The sequence below is a fragment of the Saccostrea cucullata genome, unplaced genomic scaffold (assembly GCF_032062105.1).
Source record: "Saccostrea cucullata isolate Sc308-1 unplaced genomic scaffold, CSIRO_AGI_Scuc_v1 ctg14860, whole genome shotgun sequence".
Taxonomy (NCBI): domain Eukaryota; kingdom Metazoa; phylum Mollusca; class Bivalvia; order Ostreida; family Ostreidae; genus Saccostrea; species Saccostrea cuccullata.
The window spans coordinates 304-14,110 of record NW_026918565.1 but is presented as its reverse complement, the minus strand read 5'-3'; the positions used below and the strand labels follow the sequence as shown (position 1 = coordinate 14,110).

Sequence of the window (13,807 nt, the reverse complement as noted above, 5' to 3'; positions counted from 1 at the left end):
AAAAATAGTTCCTGTCAAAAACCTTTATTTATTCTCAAAGTACATAAAATTTACTAGGCACAGGTACCAAAGTTGTAAAAATGGCATGAAAGAAAATAGAAAAACGTCTCAAAAGAAAAGAAAATCAATTTTATATATATGGACCTACATTTGACTAAGTTCATTTTGATTGGTCAATTACCGGTGTGATACCTTCAACCTCCATTGCGAATGTGATCGATGTGTTAAGATGAGTCGACAATAAATCTCGCGCACGCGTGTATCGGTATTTCTTTCGACATCTCTCCCCAGAGAGAAAAGCTGCCGTTCCAGATTTTATTCTAAATTCCACTAATTTTGCTAATTAGGAGAGACAAGTAATCTATGTTTGTGACAGATGTAGTCTGATGCTTACAGCTGATAGAAAGACGGCGAGGTTAAAAAGTCATAATTCATGTCCACTTTCGTTGCTCCCTCTGTCAAGAGTTCTAGGTTGATAAATAGGACACAAGAAATCAAAGCACTCGGGTTCAATAAGAGAGCCATGACCCTTTTACAAGAAAAAAATATTTACAGTCTTTAATGAACTGAATTTAACACGAGGAAAATAATCTGAAAAAAAGGAAAAATGAATTTATTTAGAAAAGTTGTGGACAAAATTTAAAATTTATATACATTTGTAGACGTTGCATCATGGATCAAATTTAAACAGCTGCACAGTTCCGAATTATCTCTTCACTTGTGAAAGACGTTAACTGTATCTCTTTGTAAATGAAAACCGAAAAAAAAATCGAAAAATGAGAAAGAAATCGTAGCTGAAGAAATGCATTATTTTTCTTAAATTGACTTTTTTACCGTTTAATTTTGTTGTTACGCCAGCGGTTGAACGTTTACACTATATTTTTACGTGTAGATTTAATTTGGCGATGCATGGTTTGGCCAATATACTAGTACCCTGTTGAACACTGTAACAAGAGCCGGTTAGCACTCTATGCATACATTTATGTGCAATGAGCTCAATTAAAACTGAAGTTACAGCGAAACTTATACTTGTTAACCTGCAAAAAATTAAGTATTTCATTTTCTTGATTAATATTCGGTCAGATGTGAAAGCTTTCCATTCGAAGTTCTAAAGGTTTTTAAGGAACAAGTTTTCTAAAAACTATCCCTTCACCTTTAATTTTTGTTCATAATTTTTGACAATCAATTGCATAATTCGGACAAAACTCACCACGAAAAATCTCCTAACCGAAAATCACTACATGTATGTATTTAGGAAAAAAATAAAGAAGACTGCGAAAAGGAATGTGTGAGTTTAACATTTGGACTGGAAATGTCTTATTAATTTTATTACTTTCAAGCATATAAATTGAGGGAAGTGTTGCTGATGCATTATTTTACATATGTTTTATCAATTTGTCCGTCCTTCCTCTAAAACCAAAGGGGGGTTAAATGAAATACATAGAGATATCGAACATTATTTGAGTACAAAAAGGGTTTCTTATTAAAAGATACATTTTATGTGAGGATGGTTTTAATTGTAAAAAGATCATTCAAACCAATCAATAGCTGTTTCGTAATGGCGGTACTCCTGAGACTATTTTAATCGTGTATATGACTCAGGTGGTTTGACACCCAAAGTAAAGCTTGCCTGGAGGTCGACCTATATTTTATTTTTGTCGTCATTATAAGTTTTTAGTCCGCATGTATCTTCAATCACAATATGGTACAGATGTTCCAGTTCAGCTTGACTGTGGTCTTCTTTATTTTGTAATTTCTTAAGTGATCTCTAATCATCAGTCTAATAAATACTAGAAGTAAGGTTTGAGGAATTTATATTTCCTAAGTAGAGTTTTTACCGACACCCGACCCCCCCCCCCCCCCCCCCCTCAAATAAAAGCAAAAAAAAAATGATATTGCTTGCTTCCTTTGCATCTTGAGTGATCTAAGTCACTTTTATATGGCATCGATTTTTTTCTAATCTGTGCTAGATATATATCGTGATATTTAATTCATGTAAGATCATTAAATGGAGTTTGAAAGTGTTAAATTTAATGACATTTTTAAGAGAGCCCCTTTCTTTGAGTAATGAATTAAATCCCTTCTTGTCACAAAAGTTCGATTTTCTCACACCACTCCTGGGAACCTTTCAACGATCAGTTCATGAATGGTCTACTTTCCCATGTAGAAGATTTTCGATGACCCTAAATCTAAAAATAATTATAATATATTTTAATGCCGGTAGTACTACATTGAAAGAAAGGTCATATTTCGCTTAAATGTAATGTGTCTTATTTAAAAAATGAACGTTTATTGTAAAAGCTCTACAACATAGAATTATAATGTACTAGTACATGTATATTTATAATGACTGTCTTTGAAGAAAATAAGTGCACAAATCGTATACATTTTGAGTACATATCTAAGTCATTTGACATCTATCAAAAGACGCAGTTCTTATGTGTACATCAAGCATTTGATCGATTCTATTTTTGAAATGTTGAAGGCAGTGCCATTCATGGGGAATTAAAAAAATAATTTCGGATAACTTTCTTTTGCATGAAGTTAGACCAAATAACTAAGTGAGAAGGAAACTTTGTTGTTAGCTGTATGACCTCTATTTTTCAATGCAAACTTTTTTAACAATTGATTAATTATTAATCGCTTACTTCTTTTTTAAAGGTTGAACCGGAAGAACTATGTCACGTGTGCAGTGTATATACCGGAAGAGAAACCTATCCCTGTCGGATCTGTTACAAAGTGTACCACGAAAGCTGTCTCCGAAAACTAGGTCAATGTAATGACCCAGCCTCGTCTGTCCTCCTCAAGAAAGCTCTCAAACCCACGGGATGGAGTTGTCAGAATTGCGTGAGTTTTTGTTTCACAGATTTATTTGTAGTTGAAATATTCCATAACCGGCTTATACATCACGCGACACATCGAACACTCACGCAATGATACAGTGTACATATCTTATATAGAAAAATATATTTTCATATAAAATCTTGGAAAGAAAGAAATTGTTGCTTAAGACTTTATGCATTTTGTATGAAAATGACGAACGGTATTTAAGCTCAACGTGCGTTGAAAATCGTGATCAGAGCAAACACGTACTTCCAAAAAAATCAGAGGAGGGATCAGGTGTCATGAAGTGACTATCCCCTGCCGACCGTCCACACCCGCCGTGTGCTCTTTGTCATGTTGGGGAAAACGTAAAAAAAAATTTCAAAAAATCATCGTAGACAATTCAGTGTGTAAATAATTGTCAAACATGCATCTACATGCAGTATGAAAAACTTCATTCGGATAGATTGTTTTTGCTGTAGTGGTCATTGTTTCAACCATTAATCTGGCAAAATAATGATTTCAAATCATGTTGTTGATATCCTTGTTGCATTAACTTGTTTGTCATTAGCTTGCCTCTTTATTTACATAGCTTTTTAAATAAAAATAAAAATCGTTCATAAGTAGCTATAGAACGTGTCTTTGCGTATTGAATCAACCTAGAGATAAAACCCCATAATTATGTTGCCATTTTTAAATTTTGTATTTACCCCCATTCAGTAATTCACTATATCTTACAGTGAATCTTTTTTTCGTAACCTATTCTTTTTTTTTTTTTATCTAAAACTGATGTAAATATAATTTAATCAATAATTTCTTTTATTCCTCTTATATACATGTACGCTTTGTGTTTTTGGAATCAGAATTCACTTTTCGTTTTTCTTGATTTTTTTTTAAATCTACTTATTCTAAGCTAACTTTTGAAATTTACAAATGCAAACAACCAAACCACACATTTACGATTTGTTTCCAACGAATTGAAAAAAAGTCTTCCTTGTTATTTAGGACGACCTGAGTAGCTTACTGACGGAAGAAGAACTCCACAATCTGTTTTCCTCCCTGGACCGGTATGAAGTGGCGCAAGGTACGTGTGTTGAATTTAAGGAACTGAAGGCACGAAATGTGTTGGGAAGATTTGTTCCTAATTATCCTTGTGGGTGGTATTTGAAAATTTTGAAAATAACAATTTTTATATTATTTTTAATTTTTCCGGACTACAATCTTGCATTAAAAAGCAAAACAATAAACTTTTTGTAAATTGCAATTTCAAAATAATAAAATGAAAAATCCTTTTTCTATTATTAAAGGGAAATATTGAAAGGGCCACATGCATCAAATGAATTTTATATAAAGAGTGCGGATTCCTAAAGCAGACACAATGTGTGAAAACGTTGATTAATTTATGATGCAGTGTATTTGGACATGTTTTATTTATTTATTTGAAAAAAAATAAAAGTTACAACCAGCAATATTAATTGTATCAAACTCTATCATAGATTCCAGTATAGGGTTGGAGGATTTTATGGAATATCGAAAGCGTTGCTATGGCGACCAAGATGGCGGCGAGGTGCCAAAGGATGCCCTACAAGAAGATTTAGCGCGCTTCCATCGGATTGACAAGGACAACACCGGGTCGATCACGTGGTGGGAATTTATCAACTTCGAGTCAATCCGTATTCTGAAGAAGCGAAATAAGGTAAAAGGGCTGCACTGTATTAATTATTTACATTGCATGCATTGGTTCTTAATTTTATATCAATTTTATGCTTTGAACAGACACTTAAAGTAAAGAGGATTTCTTTGTTTGGACCTTTTGACCGATTGTAAAATAAATGTTTTATTCTTTCAGAACTCCATCGTACATCTGCTGTCACCAAGGGAAATAGAAATCGCCCGGCGACTGTTCCGCGTCTATGACGACGGTTGCGAAGGAAATATCACCGAATTCAATGCCAAGAAAACCATCGCTGCTTTCTACACTCTATTTATAGAATGTGACGACACTCTTAATGGGTTCGTGATTATCCAAGTTCAAGTATATTCTAGCACAGAATGTAAACTATATACTGTATTATAGCCTCAGCGTTCAAAGTCCCAATCAATTTGAGACCATTTCATAAAATCTTAGAGGAAAGTGTAAAAATACTCTTTGCACAGTGGCAGTGAGAAGGTAACTATATATATAAATTAATATTTAAATTTTGTGACTTGTTATAGTATCTCTTTCCATTTTTTAGATTTGCTTTGTTATCAAAAAAGGATGAAGAGTTGTCTTCTGTTCTGAATGAAAGTTTGTCCTTTACGATGGACTGTGAACCCAACGGACCCAGGCAAGTTTTACATCAGTGGTTTAAAATTCCATGATATCTGTTTACACTATGTATAATAGAAGAATTTGATCATACATATAGTTACGCATATAATAATTTACAGAATTTTAAAAATTATTCTCTATTGCAAAAGAGAAATGCGTTCTGCAGTCATGACTTAAAATTCCAATGTTTTTTATCTTTTCATTTCCAGAAGTGTTACTTGGCAGGATTACCTGTTAGAACTAAGTCTGTACAGTCTAGCGGCACGGCCAAACTTAAGTCCCGTACCGGTGGAGAGTTCCGAATGGACCAAAGGCGTGGTGGTTTCCACAGAGATGGACTGTGACCTTAAGCGAACAACATTATGACCTTGAATCTTACAACCAGAGAGAGAGAGAGAGAGAGAGAGAGAGAGAGAGAGGAGGGAGAAGAAGAGGGAAAGAGAGAATAGGTGCTTTTTATACATAAAAAGAAAAAAAAACTACTATGGACAGTTTGATTTAAGTTAACAGGTGTACCAGTCATCTGTATTTCGCTGTTTCTGCATTTAGATCTAAATATATATTTCTGCAAAATTATATTGCATGCGTACATGAACTTGTAAATACATGTACAATGTTCATGATTGTATACATGCATTAACTTTAAGTTGACATATACAAATAATTTTTTTAAATATTGAAAAAAAAACTCCCGTGGAGAAACCAAGTGAAACTTTTTAGGTTGAACCCCATGCAATAATATCCAATATTATATACACATGTAACAGTCAAAGCAAAGTATTTGGGCATTTAAGCTGTTGAAAAATGTTCAAAATGAAAATATGTGATGTTTCACATTCACATATGAAACTTGAATAAGATAATTTTTGTAAGTTAATTTTTACCTGATTTTCTAACACCTGCCAAAATTCCAAAACGATGTTCATATGATTTCTTTAAACATGGAAATGGACTTTTGTAGGAAAATAATCTAAAGCTTCTCTACGGGTACCGTTAGATAAGAAGAAATGGAAGCAATCGATTGGATATTCAAAACGGTATAAAAATTTATAAAGAACATTTCATAAATCAGCAGATTACTTGTTAGAAATCCATTTAGGTGCACACGTTTATTAATGATTGTTTAATGATCATACAAAAAGTTTGAAATTTTTTGGAAAACTTATTTTTTTCCAATTTAGAATACCCACTAGTGATTTTCTTTATCTTTGAAGATTACAATACATTTCATAAACCGGTTTACTTCAAAAAGACAAAGGTGGGAGAGATGCAGTTTTCATTTGTGTCTAAGATTCTATTGTATAAAAGATTTATTTAGATTTAAGACTTTTCCTTGCTTCTTTCCGTGAGCTCACTAACGTCCATCCACAACAAATCGATTGTTTCAAAGTTTGGTTTGAATTTAAAGGTGTTTACCATTTAACGGACATTTACAAAGAAGGACAACTCTTGTATAGAGTACAACATGTACAGCAAATGGCATCAAAAGGACAATCGCTGCTAATCAGAATTTTTAAAATCATTTTTTCTTCTATTTTTAAAGTTTTATGAATTGCATTTACCTTATAGAACATTGCCTTGTATATGTTACTATTATTATATCGTTCTTCTTGTTTTAGTAATATAAGATTTAGATTTTACAATCTCCTGCTGTAGAATTTTTGAAAGATAATAATTTATAGTACACTTGGCATCTATTTGTATATTTTAACAATATTTTACCATGCATTAATTTTGATTTGGTTTTTAGGGGGCAAGAGTTTAAGAAAAAGGTAGTTTTTTTTTTAAGTGAAAGTGTCTAACATATTGCTCTTTAATTTTTTTTTTACTTAGAACTTTTACTAACTATGAAATCAATATTAAATAAATAAATATAATAACATTTTTTATTCTTTTGTAATTTTTTCCATTCAGAGTGTGTACAGCTGTACCAGTTTATATAAACGCACATCTTGCTTCAATATGCGTGATGACAGGTATTTGGAATGAACACTATCCTGATATTTTTCGCTTTCTATTTATAGTGTCCTTCTGAACTCCAGCTTTCCACCTTTTTACATGGCGTAATTTTCTTTCTTTCTTTTTTTTTTGGGGGGGGGGGGGCTATAGTTATTTTTGCTTTATGTCTCTGGTACATAAGTATGAAATGTTTTAAAGGCCTAGAGAATGCAGTAGGGAGGGGATGGGATGGGATTGAGCCCCCTTTTTACCTGAGTTTTGTATTATTTCCTATACTTAATTCTCCCTAAATGCCGGAGCCCCCCTCCCCTTACCTTCACACTTTACATGTAGTTGCAGTGAGGATGAGCACTGACAAATTCGAAGATCGGACAGTTAACTTGGTAGTAGTTTTTTATTTGCTTTTCATGGTATCTTGGAGTTTGAGCCCTATCTCACTAATTGGTCAGTTTTCAATTACTTGTCAGATTTTTTGCTTGTACCCCCGACCCCCCCCCCCCCCCCCCCCCTTTAAAACCGTTGTTATGGGCCTGTATTACACAATTTATATTTTAACTGAAACATGCACGTACAGACACACAAATGACGCAGAAATCCAGACAGTGGTCCAAGAAACCCGAGTCGTTCACTCAAACTCATAAATATTTTAAATTCATATACTTTACATTGTCTAAATCTGCCTATAGTTTACATGTGTATGTCGCTGATTGAAATGTTAATAAAAATGTTAAGGAGGGGGTCAACAAATTAACCATCAGGTAAAGCTTCATTTTTCAGAATGGACATCTTAAGCTGACAACTATCATTTGGCAAAGAAAAAATTCATACATTTTAGTTTTTAAATTTGGTCATTTTTTGTATATCTTCATAAGATCGAGGTCTTCTTCTAGAGGAGATGAATGTAGTATAAAAATGGCTACAACATTTTTAGAGGTTGAGCTTTAAGTTTAAATAAAGTCTAAAAATGGCCACAACCCTCCAGCCCCCTTATGAGTACAATTCTCATTTATTAAGTTACTCCGATCCTGAGCCAGGAAGGATAACTCTATGATTTATAATTTAATTCAAAAAGTCTCAGTATGAAGTTTGAAAATTAAAATCTTTTCGTGCGACAATTTCTTTTTATTTTATGCATCTCAATGTGCTTTAAGGTCATTTGCAGTTCTAAGAAAGGTCTTTTTAAAAGTTGAATTTTTTTACTCTATTAAAGTATTTTAAAATAACATATTTAAAGAAATCGAGGTTATTTTTTGCTAACTATAGATACCAATGTTTATTAACATGATATGAAATAAGAAGTGATTGATGGCATTATTCAATGAAAAGAAAATCTCTATATATACATGTATGCATTGTAAAATGATCGAAGTAAAAAGAACTTAAATACCTTATACACTGTAAGTGTAAAATTTGCGCAATTTCCCCAAAAAGCCTGGATACCTATAACTGGTATCTCTAAAATATGTTTTTTAATCAAAATTGAATTGGAAAATGCATAGCAGGTGTTTTTATTCGCATTTCCTGAAAATTACTTTGAGATTTAATAATTTTCCTATAAAATTCTATATATTAATATTTAAATACATGAAATATGAGAAGAATCCTACCTTAAGAGATAGATATCCTTAAACGTAACAGAGGAACGATCAGACAGACGGACATCCCGATCACTATGAACCCTCCCACTTTCAAGCGTGGGGAGGGGGTATAACAAAAACAAAGCTTAATGTTGAAATCTCAGCTTGGGAAATCTGCAGAGATTTAACAAAATTAAAGGACTTACCCAGAAACTCTGCAGACCTAACTCTTGGACCAATGATCATCTTCCCATTCTTTGGGCTACACCGATATGTACTGGGCTATAAACTTAGGAATGGCAGTACAAGTAGTGCGCTAATATTTACATTATGTATGCAACCAGGCACAATTTAACAGCTACGGGTCTATTTAAACAATTTGATTGAGGAACAGAGATCAAATTGATCCACTGTGCGTGATGGACCTTTTGTATTTTAAATAAAATTTCAGAGAGACAATAAAGATTGAATGAATGAACACTCGTGCCGATTTAAATGTAACGTAAGATAAAGAGATAACTGTATACACTTTAAGCTCTAAAAGGTATGTACATGAATAAGAAGTGTTGTATTGAATCACATTGGAAATTCTATGTCAGAGTGCATGTACAACTAAAATAGTAGATTTCCTTCAATTATATACACTGTACTCGTCAGTATTATAAACAAACTTTAATTCAAGCGTTTATCTAATAATTTTGATACTGCTACTTGAAAAGCAATTTTCACTGACAACAATGCTTGTGGACAAGGAAATCATTTCCAAATATTCACCCAAAGTCCAAAGATTTCTTTTTTTATTTCATTGCTAGTATTGTATAATCAATGCCGCAAGAATAACTTTTTTTAAGCAAGAAGTTTATATTTTACAAACTTTCTATTTGATTTTCTAATTAGGATGCATTTTAAACACTCGACTGGAAAATATGTGCTAAACGAATAAATAATCAATTTGACAGATAAAACATCTCTTTGGGGTGTATATTCGGGCAGTCGAGTGATGTGTCCCAGCTGTTAAAAAATACTCAAGGGGACATTCTCCACACGTGTGCATACATGTTCTTTTTTTTTTAATTAAAAGGAAACCTGACAGAATAATGAAAAATACTTTTAATGCCAAATATAATTGAATATACTTTTACGAAGTTAAACTTTTAAAATCTTATTTGATTTTAAAAAATAAAAATAATGGCACATTTTTTATCAAAAGGAACGAAACAGGAAACAATGCATGGACGACTTAATCAATCATTTTTGACAAGGAAAGATAACTCTCAAAAGAAAACAAAAATATGGACACAAGACGACGAAATGTGTTATCAATGTATTTTTCTGGATTTCTGGTGAGATTGTTGGTTGTCACTTAATTTTAATTGCAGGAAATTCTTTGATAAAGGTTCAGTAGAGTTAAATAACACTTCTGTTCTGGTTTTAGCCATTTTTCCATGTTGACAAGTTAGTTACGAAACGAAACTATTTTAAATTTGCATATTTCGAAGTACAAAACCTTTTTTATTATGATGATGATAAAAGTTTTATCAGCCGTATGAAATTGGCAGTCTTATTTAATTCATTTGAAATATTGTTTGGATGAAATAGATTTTTAAGTTAGTAGACTGAGTAATGTCTATTTTTGTTAACTTCAGCTGTTTAAAATATTGAACCGAAGTTTCTTTAACTTGTCCCTTGCACAGGGAGTCGAGACAGTCTTAGCAAAATCGGGTATATCTCCCCTATTATACTATACACGCTATTTTGCTTAGACTGCCTCATGTCCCTGTGGTCCCTTGTAACAGAATTTGTGATAAACATGTTTTTTTGTCACCCTTTCCCACATAAAGTGTTATTAAGAGAATAAAGTCAAACTGTTAACTGAAAACTAGTAAAAAGAAACCAAAATACCACTTTAAATGAGGATATATTAAAACACATTCATACTACACTTCAGTATTTCTTTAAGTTTTACCCTGTACAAGAATCAAAACAGCGATTCACTGATTCTTGTTTTTTTTTTTTACACCTGTGTGATTTTAGGACCTGTTTGGTGTCAGTATGATCCTCCCCCTTATATCCACCCACGCCAGGGATCTAGGAGCCACGCCCACAGTGACAGGGATCATAGGTAAAATATTGCTACACTGTTGAACGTTACAGAAGTAGCTGTGATACTGTGATTTTATTAATTGAATTACAGGTGAATTTCTGTAACATAGCAATGTTAACAGAGGTTAATCATTTGTACATGCGTGACATTCATTGAATCTGAATATTTAAGAAGGATGAATAGATAAGGATAATTTTTAGATATAAATTATCTTTGCATAATGCCAAAATTGAAATTTCATAAAACTGTTGTAAATTGTAAGTGAAATGCATGAAAAGTAGGATATATGAAAATATTACATTGAAACTATTTTTTTATGTTTAGGGTCTACATATGGAGCTCTGCAGCTGCTGTCAAGTCCAATTGTGGTAAGTAAAGAAAAAAAATTCATTAAACATTTTGTCTTAATTATCACGTAAAATATACTGGTACATCTAAAAACTTTTAAGTTGAAGTTGATCAATTTTGGCAAAAAATAGATACTATGATATAGGAGTATTAATTAGTAAAAGCCTGAATGAATATCTTTGTTAATTTACTGAGAAATATATTAAGATATATATTATTAAATGTTTATAACTATATTTATGAATAAATTAAAGATTGCGTTTTACATGTATCACATTTTTAAAGCCAAAAATCCCAAATGGAGGGAGATCTTCTTTTTCCTCTTTTTGCACGTTTTATTTTTTTTACAGGGACAGTGGAGTGACAATGTGGGGAGGAAGTTCTGTCTCCTCTTCTGTTTGCTGGCCTCAGCGGGGGGATATTTCCTCATGAGCTTCTCTACCACCCTCATTGTCCTAATGCTCTCCAGGATTCCCACAGGTATTTATTCCACATGGAGTTTCATCTAATCTGACATATTTTTTGTTAATTCATTTATTCTGAATTCCAGACATAATCATTGTGTGGTTATGCCATATAGAAGACAGTAATTCAAGAATTTGTAAATGCTTTGCCATAATGATTGTTCGTCATTTTTGAGTGAATTCCAATTTCAATTCCTGAATGAAAAAAAAAAATTAAAATTTTGCTTTATTACTGATGGAGAATTATAATTCAAAATGTGGCAATTTCTTCAGAAAGAGGATTGTACATCAGGAAAACCTAGTTAAAAACTTAATTTTTTTCAATACCTTATGGGAAAAGACGTGTATGACTTACATAATAAAACGTGAAAGTATTGATTTTTAGAAGGATTACAGTGGCATTGGAGAAAAAGCAAAAACAGATGCTGCTAAGTTTCCAATTTACGAAATTAGAAGTGATCACAAAACAAATTATGTTTCACTGTCTTCTACTAGAGAAAATACTATTTGTAATTATTTACAAACATCTTTTTGGTTGTTTGTCATTATAGTTAATAAAATGAATGTTCAGGCTTCAATTTAAAACTGAAATTTAATTAAAAAAAAAAAAACTGAATTTTTTTTGTTTTGAAGAGACAATGCAGGTTTCTTTACTCTTAACTGCTATGAATTTTCAAGAAAATAAAAAGATTCATTTTTTTCACAGTTTTTAGTTGAAAAGTATGCACCTCCATAAATATTTCACTCTAAAGCTGATAAAGATGTTTTTCATGTTATGTAGTAAAACTTAAATTGCCATCCAGAATAAGGAATTTGCTTTATAAGAACCCAGTTAATGCTCTCCATTTAATGAGGAAATTAATGCTATTTATGAAAGTCTGTCATGAAATGCAGTTATTTTTATATCTAATATAAGAATCAGCGGTAAGGAAATTTAAGTATTCATTCATTGATGTAGATGTTCATTCATGGATAAGGGTGACCCACAGAACTAAATTCATTGGTTTACCACGAACAATGATGATTTTACAGTACTTACTGAGTGGAATACACTGCACTTATAAAGTTAAAGATTCATTCATGAAAGTGTGAATGGATCTTAATGAAAGTTAATTTAGAATAAAATGATCCTTGTTTGTCGTTATAGGTATCTTCAAACACAGCCAGAGTGTATCTAGGTCATACCTGACAGACGTGTCCCCCCGGAGTGACCAGTCTGGGGTGCTGGGGACCTTCAATGCCGCCTCCAGTATCGGCTTTATTCTGGGTCCAGTGGTGGGGGGCAGGTTGGCAGAGACCAGTGGGGGATTCTACAAAGTCACTTTCCTATGTACTGCTATATTTATTCTCAATGCAGGTCAGTATATAAATGTGATATACAAGTTATCTGTCACTTTAATCATATTGGATATTTTTCTGAATTCTGTTTCAGTATGTTTTGCACTTATATAAGCAAAAGACCTCGATCTGTGCCATATTAACCTTTAACTAAGTTTTTTGACGTGTTTAAACTGATTGGAGTGGGTTATTTGATGTAAAACTGATCCCAACAGATCAGAAATGAACATAACTTTCAGAAAAGAAAGCATCTTTTGTAAGCAATATCAATTGCTTCCAGAATGATTGCAATTCTTGCCAACACCAAATACATCTTCCCCATATTCGTAAAAAAATCAGGAAAACATGCCTGAAGAAAGATGCAGGGGACAAACAATATGCAGCTTTATGCTTTAAAACTTCCAGGAATGAAAATTACTTTGATATTAGTATGAATTCAATTTGAGTGCTTGCTGTAATCATTTTTTACTGCAAACTTTTTTTCTTATAGCTGTTTGCCTTTTCCACTGAAATATTTACAGGATTACATTCACCTGTTTTTTTTTTTTTGCCCTTACACACTTGCAAACAATTTTGCCCCATTTTAATTTTGCCCAGTAATAGTTTTGTTTAAGAAATTATGCTTCATTCTTCAATTTTGCCTCAATTTTAAATTTGACCAAATGAGGACAGGGCAAAAGGGGCAAAAAAGGGGGCGAAAATTTTCCTAAATACAGTATTAAAAAAAAATATAAACTGTAGATTCCTAAATATACGAGTGGAATAATTTATCGCGTAATTTCGTGAGAAGCACAACCCATATCGAAAAAAAATATAAAAATAATACAAGAGAATAATACAAAAATAATACAAAAAAAGTATATTTTTAATGACCAAATTT

General features: G+C 32.3%; 1 protein-coding gene across 1 annotated transcript; it reads left to right on the top strand.

Moving 5' to 3' along the window:
- Positions 1-1,558: 1,558 nt before the first annotated feature.
- Positions 1,559-12,946, top strand: LOC134267919 (PHD finger protein 24-like; the record flags this gene model as incomplete). Its single annotated transcript, XM_062750125.1, has 11 exons — positions 1,559-1,564; positions 2,662-2,847; positions 3,829-3,907; positions 4,320-4,519; positions 4,673-4,836; positions 5,061-5,153; positions 5,347-5,452; positions 10,708-10,795; positions 11,102-11,145; positions 11,476-11,605; positions 12,737-12,946. Coding segments are annotated over exons 1-11 (1,306 nt in total), but the record flags the coding sequence as incomplete, so codon positions are not given.
- Positions 12,947-13,807: the final 861 nt, after the last annotated feature.